The 20,744-nt window shown below is 35.2% G+C and overlaps 1 protein-coding gene across 1 annotated transcript in view; it reads right to left on the bottom strand.

The window, feature by feature from the left end:
- LOC126366726 (cAMP-specific 3',5'-cyclic phosphodiesterase) overlaps positions 1 to 20,744 on the bottom strand; it is a 480,018-nt gene that overhangs the window by 397,575 nt on the left and 61,699 nt on the right. Inside the window, exon 3 of the mRNA XM_050009948.1 lies at positions 20,460 to 20,625. Coding sequence (XP_049865905.1) covers positions 20,460 to 20,625 — 166 coding nt within the window. The remainder of the gene's footprint in view (positions 1 to 20,459; positions 20,626 to 20,744) is intronic.

Here is a 20,744-nt window from a genome sequence, read left to right as displayed (position 1 = left end):
AAAGAACAATTTGGAGCAGGTCAAATTAACTAAAAGAATTAAGATTGATACGTCAGTTTTTATGAAATATATCGAGACGTAATCAATATGCAAATATTTACGCAATTATGACCAGGTGGGTTAAAAAAACCACATCGGGGCAATTCATCTACAAAAGCAATAATGTTATTTGACATTTGTTTGCATTGCGCACTTACTTTTATAAGCGCAATGTCAAATTTCAATAATGCTTTTCTAGATGAATTGTTTCGATGTAGCCTTTTTAACCCCCCAAGTTCAGTAAACAGCAAACTTCCTTACCAAGCTAAGTAACGTTAGCATAGAGTTCTACCGCGACCATCGTAACGCCACTACTGCACGACTTTACATACCACTTTGAATTTCCACACGAGGAAGGAAGTTTGCTCACGACGCGTTCGCCCGAAAAGTAGGACTTGGTCTAAATTAGATTTCTTTTCAATTCAACGTTGAACGTTGCAATATAAGTTTAGGTAGGTATTTCTTACCGAACAAAGTGCCGTACTTGTTGCGTATATTAATTCTTGTTTAATGAACTGTCTAAAGAGCATCTTGATCCTAGAAAAACATATCGATATCCAACTAAGATATCGAAGTATTCTCCAAAACTGTAGTCTCCAAATAACTCAACTATTTATATATTTTTCCCAAAAAACTAAAACCACGTATATCGTCAACATCGTTAACAATTTCAAACTCTACCGACATCTATACTTTTTATTTGCAAACACGTTAACAACCATGTTACTGACACAGAAACATAAAGCGACATCTGTTGGAATTTTGTTAAACTACTTTAATTGCATTTTCACAGAGGAAAAGCGCTTTTCTTTAAGTAAAAGGTGCATATACTAGATGGCGTTGACTGTCTGAATGAAAACATTTTCACTTCATTTTATGTTTTACTTTATCAGGGTAAAATAAAATGTACTTCGATATTATATTACAGTTTCTGAGGAGTGTTAATAACAATTTATGCGAAAAGATGACTTGATTAAATAAAATTTCATGAATATTGAATGGTGAATATAAGGAAATTATATCATGTGCTCACATATTCTTACAACTTATTTGAAGTCGGCCTTGAACCCTACACGCTTCACAATAGTGGTAAGTATAGGTTCTGTTCCGTAATTCGGTTCTAAGAATTGTGAAGGGCAAACCCAGACCTAGAATCCATAATCGTATAGGCCTTTTATAAATCAGGCTCTGAGAAACTTCGCACACATATTGAGTCAATATTTCAAAACTTTCTAGGTAATTTATAATAGTCTCTCTATTACTCCCTACATACGCGGATTAGTGTTTGAAGCATCCCGAAACTAACTGCTATATGCCTTTATCCCTTCTGCGATAGAGGGCTATTCCTCACACTTCAAAAACCTATCCATCGTTGTACAAAAGCTAATTCACTTCACTTACCTAGTAAACTTTTTACTCCGGCGAAAGTTATTAATTAAATATATTGAAAAAGGAATTTATAAATGTTATAAAAAAACACAAATAAAGTCCGTATGAGCATTCGGTAGCCTCTATATAACACGATACCTTCTTTATAATATTATCTCACAGAATTAGTAACATCTGCTGCCAACGATACCCTACACGCCCTTTATTTCCTGTATATTTTTGCTGTACCTACAAAACTATTTGTAGAAGTAATTTTCAGCAACAATATGGACCAATTTATTTTCTATTTTCCCTAAATAAATAACACATCACATCCTGATTTTGTGTATTCTGATTACTTGTGGCTCTGCCCAACAACAGATTAGGGTTTTCGGCCGAGAGTTTATTTATGTAAGTATATATTTTCATAAATAACATGTATCCGTTTACCCAATATACATAATACTTAGTAAGTACTTGGTTAGTATTACACAGTTACAATAGTATGAAACATTTTGCAATCAATGCTTATTATACCATTCCGTTCGGAGCACGCGTGACTTACATTCATTGTGTCGGGTTCAAATCCCGGCCCGGGTTCTAAACCACTGATTTCCGCCATATTACAAAAAAAAAGTATGAGTTCATGAATTCATGTTTGGAGCACAGACAATTATCTAATATCATGTAGTTCTCAGGATTTAAGCCTGGTTAATGGCAATAGGCTCGCCCTCTATTACTGGGGACGTAAACATAGCTATATACGTAGAGCTGGGTTGTATACACTTTATGTGGGATATAGAAATAACACGAGATTTTAAATATCTTTACTCCTTACATTTTAACAAAATCTAACCCAACCGTCATCGCACCATAGAATCCTTTTCTTATTTTTAAAAACTGCCTTACGTCCCATTCATTAACCATTCTACATTCATACCATAAACAATCAAATTCCCATTAATTACCTTACATAGTATACTCATTCTCCTACATTTATACGTCTGCATACCTCTTCGGAGATACAGGCGTGATGCTTTGGCGCTTACATACCTCAGAAGACTCGTTTACATTTACTTAAGTACTGTCAAAGAAAACAAGCACATACCTTCCGTAATTCTGTTCATTCAATCGATATACACCTAATGTGCGGTGAAAGATTTCTGCGAATTGATCGAATGGTAGTTCGACGTTGGTCTGTTAACTCGACTATCGTCGAATAATTCGCATTGTTGAGGGATTCGCAACCGTCGGATAACAGTAAATACATTAGCACACAATAAACACTTACACGCACTATTCCAACAATCAAAACATTGAACCCTTTGAGCCTGAACACTACAATAGAATGTCGTAGCGAGATTATCAGTAGGTAGCCTTAGAATTGATAACGAAATAGACTTAGAGAAATATCATGTGGGCTTTGTTGGACCCAAACAATTATTAGTATTATGTGCTGAATTGTGTAGAAGGTATCAGATTACGAGCCCAATAATCTATATAATCATAACATATCCATCACCCATATCGTTAGTATTTATTGCGCGCAATCGATCACAAAGTCAAAACATAAAACTGAAAAGGGACACTCAGAGAAAGGACACTCAGAGAAAGGACACTCAGAGAAAGGACACTCAGAGAAAGGACACTCAGGGAAGGGACACTCAAGGAAGATACAGTCAGGGAAGGGACACTCAGGTATGAGACACGAAAGTATTAACTACTTACATTGAACGAACATTTATTTTTAGCATAGATAATTTATTTTCCTTTAAATTAATCTTGATAAACACAGAACTGATATAAAAACCCAACTTGATTACGTAGCTTATGCCGGTGAATTAAGCAAATAAGTAATTCAATACAACTCGGATATTCGGAGAGTTCGGGACAAGTTATGAATTTCTCGGAAGTTAGATACCTGAGCCACTCGTAGCTTGCAAACTTCTCCCAAGATATCGCTTCAAATTAATATTACTGTGTAGTACTTTATTTTCGTATGATATCACTAAAAATATTCACATAGTGATCATGTGATTCTTAATATTTATTAAAACCCTGAAAGTATGGCTGCAGGGTTTGTTATTTATAAATACCATTGTGAAAAATAATAACGCAATAAACAGATGCAAAACGATTCCGAAACGTGAAAACAAATTAATAACTAACTTTTATTACGCTTCATTAACTCAGTAAATACAGGAAACGTTTTCCGTCAGCTATCCCTATCATTTCCAATATGTAAAGGTACACTGTAGTGAGTTATTGTTTCAAATAAAATAATTAATATTGTTCCAAATATTTTACACAATTGTTTGCTGGGATCAATGAAAAATGGTAAGCGTACCAAAACGATCGATCACGGTGACTAGGGCACAAACAAACAAAGGCGAATAATGAGTGAGGAAGTACATTTAGCGGTCGATGAAACATAGCCCAAGCAGTTCGCGCTCTTCTAGTGATTTATGCCTTCCCCACATGTTATATCTCTCCACGCCACTAAGAAAACTTTCAAGGTCCACTCTCAACAACAAATGATGCAGGTCTCAGTTCTATTCCGCCCGCTTCAACTTTTCGCATAAAATATAATTCAGAAATCCAAATGACAAATAACCGGAAGGTAAGAAAGGTAAAATTCGTCTTGTTGTTTCTGTTCTTTGTTTGGCATCTCACCCCTTCTCCCTAAAGATGTATATCTTCATTTTATATAATATTTAAGAGTGCACATTTGTCTTATTCTTTGTAAGAAATTCCGGGGCGTTTTTTAAGTACTTACATACGTAATTTGTAAAATCTTCATAAAAATCTTTAGCAGTTTCTTTATTAGCTGTTTACTTTTAATGTTATATTGGTACGGGCTCTGTGAATATGAACTAGGACGTTTGTTGCGAGAGCGCCCAGGGTTCAGCGTGTAATAACAAGGAAAGCCGCACTGCAGCAAAGACTTTAAAGGCGTAATGCGGAATTAATGAAGGAACCCAGATAGACGAAGAGAGTTTCTATACCTTATTTCCCTAAATTCCGGAGTGTATCTGAAATTTAAATTGTAAATGCGTTGTTTGTAATTTGCTCAATACTTTAAAGTCAAGTACTAATTATTTTCGGGGATGAATATTACACTATCTGGATATTTTTATTTTGATAAACATCTAACATTATAGGTACGTAGTACGTACCTATAAATAGACTCAAACGATGCTAGGTAAATACCTTTTTAGCGAGGAGATAGCCTGCTACAACCCGTATTTGGGATTAAATGAAACAAAGTTTCCCGAATAAACTTTCATCTTACGAACAAAATGTCAATATTACTTGTTCGTTAACATGACGTAGACTTTGCGGAGACTTTGAAATTACTTGTCGAGGGGAAGGTGCACTATGCTTACCACATTTTATAGACATTCGTTATGAATTATAAAAGAAACCAATTCCACTTCGATGTGACTTTAATGGTACTCTAAAAGGGAACTACTTCCATCCCACACACAACACCTTTTTGGTGCGGGAAGTGAAATAATTTAAGTGTGGAAGCGTTCATAGAGTTTCCTTTCAACCCACACTCGATTTATTGCGTCAGAATATACATATTTGAGTATACATACAGTATCGAGAAATATTATGGTAAACAATAGAGTTAGAGCGGCACGTGAAGTATGTACCTATAGGAATCCTTCAAAATAGTTTTCTACACTTGGTCCCAGAAATAAATAACACCTGTACATACGCAAACACTTTACCTATACATTGTGGATTCACTGTGATGAGTGGACCCCATAACTTAATATTGCAAGTTGGACGGATAATCCAGGTACCGGGATCGTACATACGTTTCCTCTTTGCATCTGTTTACAAAGAGATAGATGAACGGTCAAAGGCTAACAGCCAGTTAGGAAAACGCTACGTATGGACAGATTTATTTTGTTACGTTGACTAGAACGAGACCTTGACGGCCTTGAGTCGGCTTTGTAGAATAAATTGATATTTTCACAAGCCTCGTATATCCGAAATGTTCCGTATTTAAACTTTTTCAATAAGCTCTTTGAAATGATCTCGCGGTCACTTTTAGTTAAGATAAATGTTGAGGAATTGTATAATGTATGACAGTGTCTCAAGTATCAAGTCACATTTCACATATGTAACATATCAGCCACTGATATGAAAAGCAACTTGGAAAAGTCAAAGTTCTTTTGGTCCCATGCTTTGAAGGATTTCAAAAAGCGGTCTAATGCAACTTATTTTACGAGTATAACCTATAAGTACAATGAATTCTAGTAAATATTTATTTAATGTATGGAATGTTTTATTATTACTGCATAAACTAATTACTTACTCGAACATCAAAATTCCATAACACTTAAATCAATTAATTAATTAAGTACCTTTCGATGCAATACACGATAAAGTGTCCTATAGATAATGAATACTTATTGTTTATTTTTAAATTTATAGGTTACTAGAAGATTAATCATTGTCATTGGCAACCTTACCTACAAATAGTATTAGTTACACATATAATTGCGTTAACATAACATAATTTTAAATTACAAATCCATTACAATCGGCATTAATAACATAAGCTCACAACTGTATCCCAATTGGGTAGTAGAGTAAGATAATAATTGGAATTCATTTCTGTTTTGATCATACAATAAATTAGCATTTGTTGATTGCCTGCACAATGAATTCCTTTCGTTCGTAGCTAAAACTTTAGTATTAAAAGGACCATATCCTCAACACACATATTTCAAATCTAATAAAAGTAGATATTTGAAATAACGTACATAGTCGATGTGGGAAGTAGACATTTTGGGAAAGTGGCCGATTTGGGAGAGTGGTCATTTTGGGAGTTGCCGTTTTGTGAAGTAGACGATTTGGAACTGTGGTCCTTATGGGAAGTAGACCTTTTGGACCGAAAGGGTCTTAAATACTCTATTTTCACGAACGACTTGTTAAACAAGTATTTAAAAATGTTGTCACGATATAGTTCTTAGCATTTAATAATGTCTGCAAGTTACATAAATTACTTACCGAAGATATCCCACAGACTTAGAATTGAATCAATTGGAATCACACAATACATGTGTGTTTAGAATAATTATACGAATTGTGGCGTTGACTGCGACCCTCTGAACGGCGATTCCCGCTACGTGGCTTGACATCGCGTCTGTCATTTACATGTACAGTTAATCACACTACATACTATGTATTTCATACAGAACACTGAAAATATCACTATGTACATTTTCTACCTCTTTGTGGATTACCTAATTACATATTCACAATGCTATTACAAGTCCACTTACAATTTATTGAATATACTTACGTAATCCTTTGTAGGGATCAGCTTGGCGTGCTACTGACGTTCTGATAATGTTTATTACAAACATAACTAACTGTACATACTGTAGTGTTATTAATGGTTTTGAAATGTTAGCAAAAGTTACAAGTACAATAAACATACTCTTTATTGGACTCGATGAAACAGAATTACTACATCAATTTACTTCAAATAACTTAAATACTCTGAATATATTATGGGACGTAATAGCTTAGAATTAAGAATAATACTATGTAGCAATAAGAGATAAAAAAACTGGTCAAGTGCAAGTCCGACTTGCGAACCGAGTGTTCCGAGGCTTTGATTTTGCCGTTGAAAAACTATTATCTCCATGCTTCGAGATAGGTGTCGATTAGTTTACCAACTGTAAAATAGTTTGCAATCTGTCACTCTCTGGACTGTCTGTCTATTGTGTGATGGACAGACGGACAGATAAATAACCGGACGGGCAACAAAGTGATCCTATAAGGGTTTCGTTTTTCCTTTTGAGGTTCGGAATCCTAAAAAACACTACAGTCATCAAAGCAGGTGGCTACTGAACTGTTTCTGTTTACTTAACAAATAATAAAATATTGCACATATAACACTTACGTTACTTAGCGATACAAAATTCAGTAGTCACTCTGTTTTATAAACATATTAACAAAAGGTATGCTGAACATTTTTTCACTGTACTGACATCAAAAATTTACATGGTTATTATTAATACCTAGTCAATTTTTTGGGTATTATTAATACCTAGTCAAATTATCGCGTATTCCTTCTCCTCCTCATTAGGGAATGGTGGACAAATTATGTAAATTGGTGGTAGGCAGGAACATTATTCCAAAAACGATTGTTTCATTAATATAAGAAAGATATTCTTTCAAATAAAACAGAATAAGAATAGCCAATGAAATGTTAGCTGTCACTTTTGAGCATACCTTGTTTTATTTTACCATAAAATACATGAGGAAGCAACTGTACCTTATTTAACATAGTATGATTAGAATGCTAGCAGGACAGATATAGTATCGCCCAGCGTGACAGAGACGAGAAACATTTCTCTTTCGCTCTAAAAGTACACAGCTTTGTACGAAAGATATGTCACTCCAATCATGTTGCGTTGAATCGGGTTAAAAATATATTTTATGAAACATACTCAGATAACAAACTTACGCAGATATTTTCATAAAGTGAAAGCCAGTGTGAGAATGCCCATAATTGTACCCGTCGCTGAAAATTTTCTCACGACAATTTGTGGTTCTGTCTATCGAGATAGGAATTACGGGTCTGATGAGCTCAGAAGGTAAAGCGTGCCTCAATTCCCAGGTCGGTTAACCACAGAGTTAGAATTACGTTTTGACTTAAAGTTACGTAGATATTATTTGTTCTAAAACTAGGCAAATATAAAGTTCGCCTTTGGTTTGAACCTTAGTGACCTCTGGTCAACTGGTCTGCACACTCCAGGGATCTTAGAGTGATTTATTTTATTGCAAGGAATAAACTAGATACGTATGAGCTGAAATATAAATAGTAAATAATAGAAAGAATAGTTAAACGCTTTTGTAAGATATCGTTGAAAGAATAATTGTCGGAGTGTATTTCTTCTTATCGGGGTATCAGCTTTCAACATAAAGTATACTTATCTCGAAGATGAAATATTGAGCACTATATTATTATTATTACTACTCGGCATCCCACTGCAGGTATGTACATAATATAAGCACAAATTCTTTAAAAAAATGAGCTGGAGTTATTAAAATATACCTACACTCATACTATACAAAGTATATTGTATATTTTGGGAGTAAGTATATCGGACCTTTGATTAAACGCTGATCCTGATAAGTAGGTATTTCTCACGTAACTCCGCACGAATAAAGCCGTAGTTAATCTATACAACGTAAGGCACTTTCGCATATGTACTTTGAAGATATATATTGTATTATAGATACAATCGTAGACAACATATCTACTGCTCACTCCAGATTTATTCGCATTAGGGTCAAAAAGGCAATCATTATTGAGATTGAGCCTATAACACGTCTCGAGCGTGTCATCTGATCACCACTCCCCTATAGACATTACATTCGCGAGTTGAAATACTTAAGTTTCAATTACAATTTATAAACCGTGAATGTTCAATTTACAAAATTGCAGGAGAGCGGAGAACTAAAAGCAATTGAAATATGTAATGGAAATTGAATTTACAAACACATATCTGAACATGAGATGTTTTGCAACGCAAAACGAGTTCTGCGTAGTTCCATTAGATTCTAGACGAGCATTGTAACTACTTTCACAATGCTATCTCCTCGTGATTGCAGAGAAGTAGGTAATCCTCTCTCAGGCGTATATAGATAGAAATTGTAAGTTCACTAGAATTAGTATTGTGCCGATTCCAGTAGACGCTTCCAAATTTGATTTTAAGTTATGCCTACCCTCGCCTACGAGTATTTTTTTATCCGCCGAAAAAGACAGGTGTACATTTAAGTGACAGCTGTACTTCTCTAAAGAAAAATACAATATATTTTTTACACCTCCATGCATTGATGTATATGTGACTGTATCAAAGCTTTTCTGAATTATCAACATTGACAAACTAACCAAAGCCGACAAAGACAAACACTGGAGATACACTATTCTGTAAAAATATCAAAAAATTAGACCCTGTGTAAGTAAATCCTAAATCGTCAGAAATGCTTGCTGTGACTTGATACGACACTTGAATATTTGTTCGACGCTGACACGATGGGAAACTCCTCGAGCGACGAGATTTTCATCCATCCTACATAATAATAGATTTCGTATTGTCTACTTGTACGTATATTCTTATTCAGTACCTAGCAAGCGAATATAATATTTAATTAAGAAACCGTAAGACATGAAGCGTGTCTTATTAGAGTGGATATACTGTTAGCGTGGGTACTTAGTTCATCTTGCGGTAGATGCACCTCTGACTAGCCCAGTAGTGAATATAGTCGTGGCTTTATGTTGTTATAATAAAATAAGTTTATTCAACTGTTACTACATTGGGGTACGAGTATCTAAAAAAAAATACATCAAAAACCACTTCAATAAATGAATAAATAATGTTCTGAGACAGACGGATAGTTTTCTTTGCCAAGAATTTTAGTAAGAGCCATTCTTCTAAGACATTTTGTAAGTTTAATAAGTGCAGAAAGTAATATATTGCCGTAGAAAGAAACAACCAATCACCATGTCGCGAATCCTGCGCAATTCTTCCGACTCATTTAAGTTTTGAAGTATTACTTATGACTATGACCTTTGGTACTGTTCCCGAATACTTGGAACACTCAAACTTTTATCTTTTATAGGAAAAGTACTGCTCACGTCATTACGTGTTTTAAAACTAAAAGAATATTAAAGTCGACGTAAACTATGAAATAGGTACGTAAAAAAGTTGAATATAGTTCATACTTTCTAAACCATAAATAATTGCTGAATATATAGGTGCATTAGATATATTATGTTATGCAAAGAGTACTTCTACTCAAGTTTATATTAAAAACTTAAACCTTTACGTCACCCCGTATACCTATATAGGCAATATATATTTCTACAGAAATATGTTTTTACTTTGTTCGTTATTATCCATTATTTGTAACTGTGTAGTGGTTATATAATGTTTTAAAATTTTTGTAACATCAGATTTGAGCGAGCCAAATAAAAATAGTTCTCTGTTGAAATATTATACATATATAATTTATTTATTTTGTAACGGCCTCCGTGTCCCAGTGTTGAACGCTGGGCTCACGATCCGGAGGCTCCGGGTTCGAATCCCGGTGGGGACATATCACAAAACTCACTTTGTGATCCCTAGTGTGGTTAGAACCGTTTAAGTTTAAGCCGTTGGTTCCGGTTACTACTTACTGATGTAAGTATGTAGTCGTTACATGAGCCATGTCAGGGGCCTTTGGCGGCTCAGTAATAACCCTGATACCAGGGTTGATGAGGTTGGTATTCCACCTCATAACCCACACGACAAGAAGATTTATTTTTTAACGTGACTTATTGCAGGTTTGCTAAAATGTCATTAACTACTGGGCTGCACAAACAAATGGGAAGCTAGCCTCAGAGTGCTCAGTATAATTGTATACAAAAGGCGTAGAATAGACAATCAAAAAATCTTAACCAAAAATCTTAATTGGTATTGTGGATTAGAAATAAAATTGACTGACGCATTTTTTATTGTTAGTTCATTGTCTAAAAATACCTATAGATAAGTATACGTTAATCTTTTTCAATAAACCATTATCTTTGCAGTGATTATTTTCAGCGTGGAAGCAACATAAATTCAAATCAAGCAAGTGCCTAAGTGACCTAGGCATACAATTATTTCTAGTAACTATATCTAGTACAAAATATCCAGAGTCAAGTAAAAAATAGAAAAAGAAGTATGTTCATTTTATGATAAGATGCTCGCGAGTTAGAACATTATTATTGCCTATTCCTATTCTAATGTTGTATGGAACCTCCCATGAGATATACCTAAGCAAGAAAAAGATTCTAACACAATGTTGCTACTTTCGGTACATATTTTGTCTGTATAGCCAAAGAAACAAAAACTGTATATTGGCGAATTGAAGTTGTAAGTAAGTAATCGTTTAGTCGATTACTAGGGTTAGGTTAATTTTAATTCATTTTATGAATACATAATCGTTACTCGCTTTAAAGAATGAAGATGAAATACTTTTAAACATGTTACAGCTGAATTATTCCCGTGCCATAATAATAAAATATAACTCATTTTATTACAACATCATACAAGAGATACAAAATGAAAGGTTTTTCGTATCAATAACTTCTAATTTTCCGCGGCCGCTCTCAATTGTCGTCGTATTACAATAATACGTATAACTTTTGCTATCAATCATATCTGACGATAATGAAAACCCCAGGTGGTCCATTTAAATGCTCTTTTCTGTGAAGCGTAATCTGAATCCGTACAAGTACTCTTAGAATAGGTATTCAACAATAGAAACACCCTTGGAATGAACTCGTCTGATTGTATACTGCCTGAAACGTCCTCGAGCGCAGATTTTTACAAATTTGATAAACGTTATTGTACTTCTATGTCGTACTGGGAGTAAGAAATAGACTAAGTAAAAATATATAGCAGCGTTGAACTATCCAATTCTAACCATATATAAACAACGATTATTGCAATTCCTTCTTCTTCTTTGCGAGTCGATGGCGATCGATACTATTTTTTTCCTGACCAATAACAATACGATACAGTTTACATCAAAGTACGTCATCGACTAACTTTTATATTCATTATAAATATGTGTAATTTCCGTAGCTACTAGCCAGTTCCTTTATTAATTATATTTAAATTGATTTTACAGTTGCTCAACGAAAATACTACATAATTAAACACCTAAATTGGCTACATGTAAAACGTAGATCGTAGCGTACAAATGGAAATGTGATTGAGTTAATTATCATCAAAAGGAATGTATAATTAATACTAATTTTCGCAAAGCGTATCTACACTACGGTAGTAAAGTTAATAAGCTGTTGGTTTAGGACTCAGATATTCGATATTACACTCAAATCTCTCTCTTGGTGTTAATCTACCTTATAAACATACATATTTGAATATAACGATCAATTCTCGAATACGGACCGAGCGTATGTTATCACCGCAATAAAGATGACGAGATTGCAGATAACGTTTTATCACCTTATAAAATTTGTCACTAGAATATGGGAGGAAACGCCATAACGGCGGAAATTTAAAATTTATACCACCCGGATCCTATCAAATGGTTATCAAGGTAAATCAGGTCGAAATGGCCACGGACGGTAGTGGGAGAGAAGACGTCTAGATAATATCTAGCTAGCTGGAGCCTAGGAATTGCTTTCCGATCGCCGGCACACATCCGTGCGAAGCTTTTCTCGCATCCACAAAGTATCGGTTGACACGGAAAAACATTTCGTGGATCTTGCAATATTTTTATTCTAAAATATTAGAAATTTATTCTGCACTGCGAGAGGATAAATAAATAAATAACTTTTCACTTCCCACTGGACACTTTTACGGTGAGATGGCAAACGTGACTCTAACTCGTGAAAAAGAAAAAGCTTTTTCCCGTGGAAAGAATAATAGCACCACAGTTGTATTTCATAAAAAATCCATTAACGTACAGGTGCTCGATGGAATATCGATGACAACATTGTGTCTGCAAAATGTTTCACATAATTTTGTGCAAAGTGCTTAATCTACGATGATGTCTGCATTACTTCCACTAAGTATATGGAAAAGATATTACTTTTGTTTCCCACTTCGACTTCTCTTGGGACATTACTTTTGTTAGGTACTGTTTCCTCTTCTAAAAGCTTTTCCGATCTATACCAACATATTCGAGCATCACTAATTCATACTTCAGGCTGTAACAATATTTTACACCCATAATACTTCAAAGAGCAAAACTGTGTCAGAACTAAATGCTATGAATTCTCAATAACAAATTCATATGCTTTCAACTTAAATGACGTTATGCATTTAGACTACTGCAACAGCTAAATAGCAGAATGTTTAAAATAAACTTGTATATGTCGTAAAATAGCACTTAATCGATATTGGCTAAGTGACGCAACTAAGTTTAATTAATTAGTTGGTTATGAGCCGTCACACCCTGTAAAATGCTTCATGTGGGATTAATTATAAGGTCTAGTCTCCAGTGGTTTGATAAGGAATGGAATTTATCACCTGACAAGCCTGACACGTTTTACAGCCCGCCTTCGTCAATGCTACATACGGTGCTACGCCGTAGCAAGTGGCTACGAAAGTTACGCATATTTATTATGAATAAATAAAAAAGGTACTCGATGACGTACTTTGATGTATAAGTTTTGTACGTAGGCATGAACAAAAACCTATGTGGCATTGTAGGCCTCAGATGTTTCGTGTAGTTTGTTTTGCCTTCAAAACTAATGTAGATTTTAATCTTTTAACATTTAATTACATTTTAAACTTTTGTAACACTAAATTGTTCCAGAAATAGACTAGTTTCATTAATGTAAATCCTGCCTAAAAAGTTTGCCTTCCACTCAGTATATAAAGTTCAACATGTTTAGACGCGTGTGGATATCTATGTGTCTCTAACGTGATGTAAACAACAAACACTGAACTATACAGCAGTAAACTTAACATATATATTAATATAATCCGCTTAAACTATCATAAACAAGACGTGATACGAAAAATATTTCATAATAAGTATTTCACAGTTAGCTTTCTTTGACGTGACTTATTGTAAGTTTGCCTTTGATGGCATTAATTATTTGACCGGACAAAGTAACATTAGCGCTAAGCTGTGCTAACTATGCTATGAATGATGCGAATTGGACTTTATAACCCTTAATACCAAACCTTTCTTTTAACCTTTCTTATTGAATTGCACATAAAAATAATAAAGATTATCATGTACTCAACATCATTAATTTAATAATGCTCTTCTCGGTGTAGCATTCTCCATTCTTGTCTATCAAAGGCCAATTGTTTCACTTCCTTATAAGACACGACGATCACCTTCTCTTTAATCTGTTCCATGTAAGCTCTTCTTGGTCGTCCTCTTCCTCTCTTTCCTTGTAACTTCACTTGTATGGTGTTTGTAATAAATTCGTCGTGTCTAATTAAGTATCCAATCATCTTGCCGCTTCTGTCCTCAATAACTCTCAATATTTGCCTCTTTTACCTTACGGTTACCACAGATCATATAATACTAACGTACTCTTACTTATGAGGAAGCGCTAGTGCACTTCCTCATTATAGTAACTCTTTCTGTCCAACTCATTATTTTCAATCTCCTCCAACACCACCTACAGCTAGTACTAACGCTGTCAAATCATTTTTAATTTATTTAAAAAACTTTTGTCTTACTATAAAATAATGTCACTTCTTTGATTTCGCAGACGACAACTCCCATATAGTAAAAAAGTATCACCTTCCGTGATGGCCAACCATTAACAGTTGTGTATACCGCTTTTAGCTTCCCCCGTCATAGGAAAACATAAAGCACTATTACAAGCCCCGACCTGATAAATATCTCTGCAACTATACAAGCTGCATCCTTATTTCGTCGTTCCGTACACACGCCAACATTATGTGGTAGGCATCCGCAATAACTCCACACTTTTACCAGTTTGAGGATAAGGTTTCACCCATTATAAACGCCAACTTATTTATGTAATTTGTTCTTAACGAAGTTTAAATGATGTAACAAATGCTTTCTCATCAAACCAAAGTATGTTTTTCATTTTCAATTAAAATTTTAAGGAATATTCTTTACCCAATGTAAGCTGACAAGTTGCTTCGACTTTTAACCCAGTGTAAAGTAATATATAGTTCTTTACACGGGCAGCGTCTAGGTATACTTATTTACATCAAACATACGTCAAACGAGTATATATGTAGGTATGTTGCTTGTAGTTTATCACCATCCTAGATTACCTTCAGTGCAGTAGGTTAGAGTTGATAAACTATTCAACGTTTGACCACCACGTTCTAGTGACGGATATAGTCTTATCGCATGCGACAAACATTATTGAACTTAGAAACTACCAGACTAGCTGGGTTTATTGCTTTTTCACTGGGTTATTTTCAACTTAAGCCCCGCACCAGCGGTCTTGCCTGTGGAACATTTTTCACGTGTCTCTTACTATAACAAATTGACTTCTTTATAAGACATTCAGATAGTTTTTATTTTATTCCAATGTTCACTTTAAACCGCTTGATGCAACATATAGAGTTGAGTATAATTAATCAATTCTTTCGGTGATTGTTTGCAATAGATTATGATTGTCCCTAAAATATTTCTATAAAAATAAACAGAATGCTCGGTATACTGATTAGCGCAAAAGGCGTGTACTTACTATAAATAATATAAATATGACATATGATTCCTTCAATTGCCCCTTAGATAAACCTAAACATAACATAAGCTCACAATTATAATAATAAGTGAGCCATATTTCCGTCTATATTGGTCGAGCTAACTGTGTCAGTGAAAATTTCAACCCGTTGAGTTGGGTTACCCAGTAAATCCACAACAGAATACAAAAGTGTATTATGTAAGAGTCCACAAAGACGAACGTAGAGCCGCTGATCGAGCCATACCTAATTTTTTAAATATTTCGTCCAGTAAATCCAAATTTATTTTAAAGGCATACACCTACCTACTGAAATTATTAAGCTGTAGCATTTTGAACTGAAATAACCACATATTATAAGTAGGTAAATAATTCCATTTATATATCACCCATGGAGCAACACGAACCTCCGCTTTAATATCACCACGTGTCTCTGGTACTGAGAAGTCATGTAGTAACTTGGAATAAGTACTTGAAGTTGATTTTCTCGTATATCTACTTACAGATATACATAACATAATATAAACAGCCTATACCTATATGTCCAACTGCTGGGCACAGGCCTCCCTTCAACTCAATCATCCGGATAGTCTCCGGACACAGGTTGGCCGCTGCAAGGATAATCTCTGCAGGTGGGGATATCTGGTTGATGGTTGCGATGATTGCGAGTGTGGAGTATCACCACAAACTATGGCTCACCTTTTGTGCTGTCCTAAGTGCCCTAACACCTGCACTATTAAAGACCTTTACGAAGCCACTGACAATGCCGTAAGCGTGGCCAATTATTGGTCAGCAAAAATTTAGTATCGATCGCCATCGACTCGCAAAGAAGAAGAATCAACCGGAGGGGGTATGGAGCATACTCCAGCACGCTTCTCCAATACGGGTTGGTAGAGGTGTTTTTACGGCTAATAGCCGGGACCAACGGCTTAACGTGCTATACGAAGCACGGAATCATCTTACTTTTTCGGACAATCAGGTGTTTCAAGCCTGGAAAGTCCTTACCAAACAAAGGACAGTCTCTCAAAGTGATTTCGACAATATCGCCATCGGGAATCAAACTTGGACCTCCAGATCGTGAGCCTAACGCTCTAACCACTAGACCACGGAGGCTGTGTGACTTACTATAAGCAAAATTATTGAATTTATTTTCCGCGGGGCATTTTACTACCCACCAGGGTTTAAAATATATTTGATCAAGGATTAAGCATGTTCAGCGTGACTTAAAATAACACATATTAATGATACTTCTATCCTTTCCTCCCACACATTTGAATAGGTACGTTTGTGTGTTCGTTATATTTATAACATTAAACATAAATACTATTTATTTAAGAAAATTACTCTACTCCCACTTAAAAAGGTTTCAAATTAATGTATCTACTTATACACAAATACGCACTTGTGCTTGTTAAAAGATAGCTAACCTAAAATGATTAGAATAGAATAGAATAGAATAACTTTATTCCCAAAACAGTGCAGTACAATAGTAGAGAAGATAAAGATAAGTATACAAATCAAAAAAAAAATACACTGCCAGGGAAAAGGGACTGACTCAGCATGTTGTTGCGAAGAATAGTGGAAATACCACTCTTAGCAACACTGATATTCTGCCAGTACCTAAGTTACGCTTATAAATACTTTGAACTATCGTGCCAACAAAAAGTGTCGGGATTTACTTACAATAAATAAGAAAATAAGCAAATATAATTATGAAGAAAATATATGAATTAAGGGATTACGAAAAATATGAAAGTATTAGTCAAAGGTAGATAGTATGCCAAGGGGTTAAAGTATACATAATAGATACGACAAATAAACAGATGTGTAAAATAAAAGCCACAGATAAACAGATAACGAGAGAGATTCATTAACAATATATGACAAGTAGATGTGTATAACATAATTATGAAATAAGTATAAAGTTCAGTTACCGGCGTTTTTCTGAATATTAAGAAGATATTCCTTATATTTCACCTTAAAAGTAATTTTGGAAGTAAGCTTCCGAAGGGGCGGTGGAATATCGTTCCAACATTTATTAGATCGGTAACTGAAGCCTCCACGAAAAGCGGCAGTCCTATGTCGCGGCAGATGCATCACTATTGAGCAAGACCTCGCAGATTTGCGCCACAAGAGTTTTTTAAAGAGGTATTGAGGTTCTTGAAACTTAATAATATCGTGCAGTTGACAAGCAAAATATAAACTTAAACGATGATGCATATTTAGCAAATTAGAATTGTTGAGAAAAGGCGTTATATGAGTACGAGGAGGAATCGGAAAACAAAAACGTGCACAGGCATTCTGAACACGCTGAATGATTTTTTCAGATTTTCCATATAAACAAGGCCCGTATACAGTGAAACCGAAGTTCAACTTTGACAAAATCAGTGTTTCACAGAGCATAATTCTTATATCCGTGTTGACAAATGGTCTGATTTGGTACAAAACTTTTAGCCTATAAAAACAATTTCGTGCCACTTCGACCACATGACTATGAAATCTCAACTGTGAATCGAAATTTAAACCGAGATTGCGTGCTTCGGATACGTGATCAAGAGATGTACCCTTTATTGATACATTAGGCTTTGCAGCGTGTGATGCTCTGTCGCGGAGCCACCACCTCCAATTCAGTTGAAAACGATATAGATTACTGTACGTACCATGTACATAGTGTACGTGAAAAGATTTTATGTGTACGTGCTATAATTAGAAAGAAAACAACAAATTAAAGTGGCTTCGCTGGAGAGCATACTCCCCAGCGGAGCCACTCAGTTTGCATACTTCGAGATGTTTTCTTCCTGTAAATTGAAGTATAGTTTGATGTACGTACTACGTACATAGTGTACGTGAAAAGATTTTATGTGTACGTGCTATAATTAGAAAGAAAACAACAAATTAAAGTGGCTTCGCTGGAGAGCATACTCCCCAGCGGAGCCACTCAGTTTGCATACTTCGAGATGTTTTCTTCCTGTAAATTGTAGTATAGTTTGATGTACGTACTACGTACATAGTGTACGTGAAAAGATTTTATGTGTACGTGATATAATTAGAAAGAAAACAACAAATTAAAGTGTATATGACGGCATGAACAAAACGTGAAGCGCTGAAGATTTTAAGAAACAATCTCCTTGCGAGAACTTTTTATTTATGCACAGACTACTAAGAGAACCTAGTTCAGACAAACGTCTCTCATTCAAAACAAAGAGCCTCAGAATTTAGAGTATGACACTTGATTTGACATATAAAATTATATTGCCACACGCATAAATAATTGTGGGGTTGCCATGGTAATGAAAGTTTGCCATTAATGCAAAAAGGCATATTTAAAATAATAATAATAAAGCTTTATTTCAGAAAAAAAATCCATAAAATATAAAACAAAATTAAAAAATAAAATGTTATACAAGTAAACTGCAGTCTTTTTTTTATAAACCTTGTCATCAAAATTTTAAGTAATCTAAATAATTTTAAGCTATCACTACTGCCACGCCGTGCCATATCATTACCATGGCAACCCCACAATTATTTATGCGTGTGGCAATATAATTTTATATGTCAAATCAAGTGTCATACTCTAAATTCTGAGGCTCTTTGTTTTGTATGAGAGACGTTCGTCTGAACTAGGTTCTCTTAGTAGTCTGTGCATAGATAAAAAGTTCTCGCAAGGAGATTGTTTCTTAAAATCTTCAGCGCTTCACGTTTTGTTCATGCCGTCATATACACTTTAATTTGTTGTTTTCTTTCTAATTATAGCACGTACACATAAAATCTTTTCACGTACACTATGTACGTAGTACGTACATCAAACTATACTACAATTTACAGGAAGAAAACATCTCGAAGTATGCAAACTGAGTGGCTCCGCTGGGGAGTATGCTCTCCAGCGAAGCCACTTTAATTTGTTGTTTTCTTTCTAATTATAGCACGTACACATAAAATCTTTTCACGTACACTATGTACGTAGTACGTACATCAAACTATACTTCAATTTACAGGAAGAAAACATCTCGAAGTATGCAAACTGAGTGGCTCCGCTGGGGAGTATGCTCTCCAGCGAAGCCACTTTAATTTGTTGTTTTCTTTCTAATTATAGCACGTACACATAAAATCTTTTCACGTACACTATGTACGTAGTACGTACATCAAACTATACTTCAATTTACAGGAAGAAAACATCTCGAAGTATACAAACTGAGTGGCTCCGCTGGGGAGTATGCTCTCCAGCGAAGCCACTTTAATTTGTTGTTTTCTTTCTAATTATAGCACGTACACATAAAATCTTTTCACGTACACTATGTACATGGTACGTACAGTAATCTATATCGTTTTCAACTGAATTGGAGGTGGTGGCCCCGCGACAGAGCATCACACTTTGCAGCTTCTATAATACTAGTTTGTTGCTTTGTACCTATAATCATTTATGATTAAAATCTGAATTAAAAATATTAAAATTTAAAACTCACTTCATTCGTCTTCCTCAAATTCAATTGGGACAAAGTTGAAAGTTCTCAACGCTCGCCACAATCAGAGCGACTTACGATTGACTTTCTTGGACAAATCGCAGTCGATTTAAAAAGCCAATTCACAATCCCCTAGCATTTCCAAGTTAGGTTATCTACCATAAAAGTGGAAAAAGAAATGTAATAAGCGATATACAGATAAACCTAAATATTTTACAATGTCGTTTATCCAGCTTAACTAAGCCATGTAGTTAGGAGATGATCCAAATGCCCGGAATGGATTGGAGAAAACTGAGTACCAGCAGTTTCAGTATATTTGAACGTTTAAGACCATGTCGTTTTGCAAAAAAAAAAAAACATCTGAAACTAACCTTCTGTACGACTGCGGCGCGACAGGCCAGCTTCTGCGCGAGCGCAGCACGAGCGCGACGCGCGGTGTGCTGCCGTGCGGGTTGCTCATCTGCGGCGCTGACGTACGCTTGCGACTCCACCCGCGACGTCCACTGTTCGCGCCCCACAGGTGCGCTGTACCGTGTTCTGGAAAAAACAGTCTACGTTACAATATGCTTTCCATGTCCATGACTAATCTGAATGTCCTAGGTTCGACTCCCGGAGGAGAAACCACTTAGCCGATGTGTACTCTTGCTATCTGCTTT

This window comes from Pectinophora gossypiella, chromosome 5 (assembly GCF_024362695.1).
Source record: "Pectinophora gossypiella chromosome 5, ilPecGoss1.1, whole genome shotgun sequence".
NCBI lineage: Eukaryota > Metazoa > Arthropoda > Insecta > Lepidoptera > Gelechiidae > Pectinophora > Pectinophora gossypiella.
The sequence above is the reverse complement of the archived record's forward strand: the minus strand, read 5'-3'. Positions and strand labels throughout refer to the sequence as shown.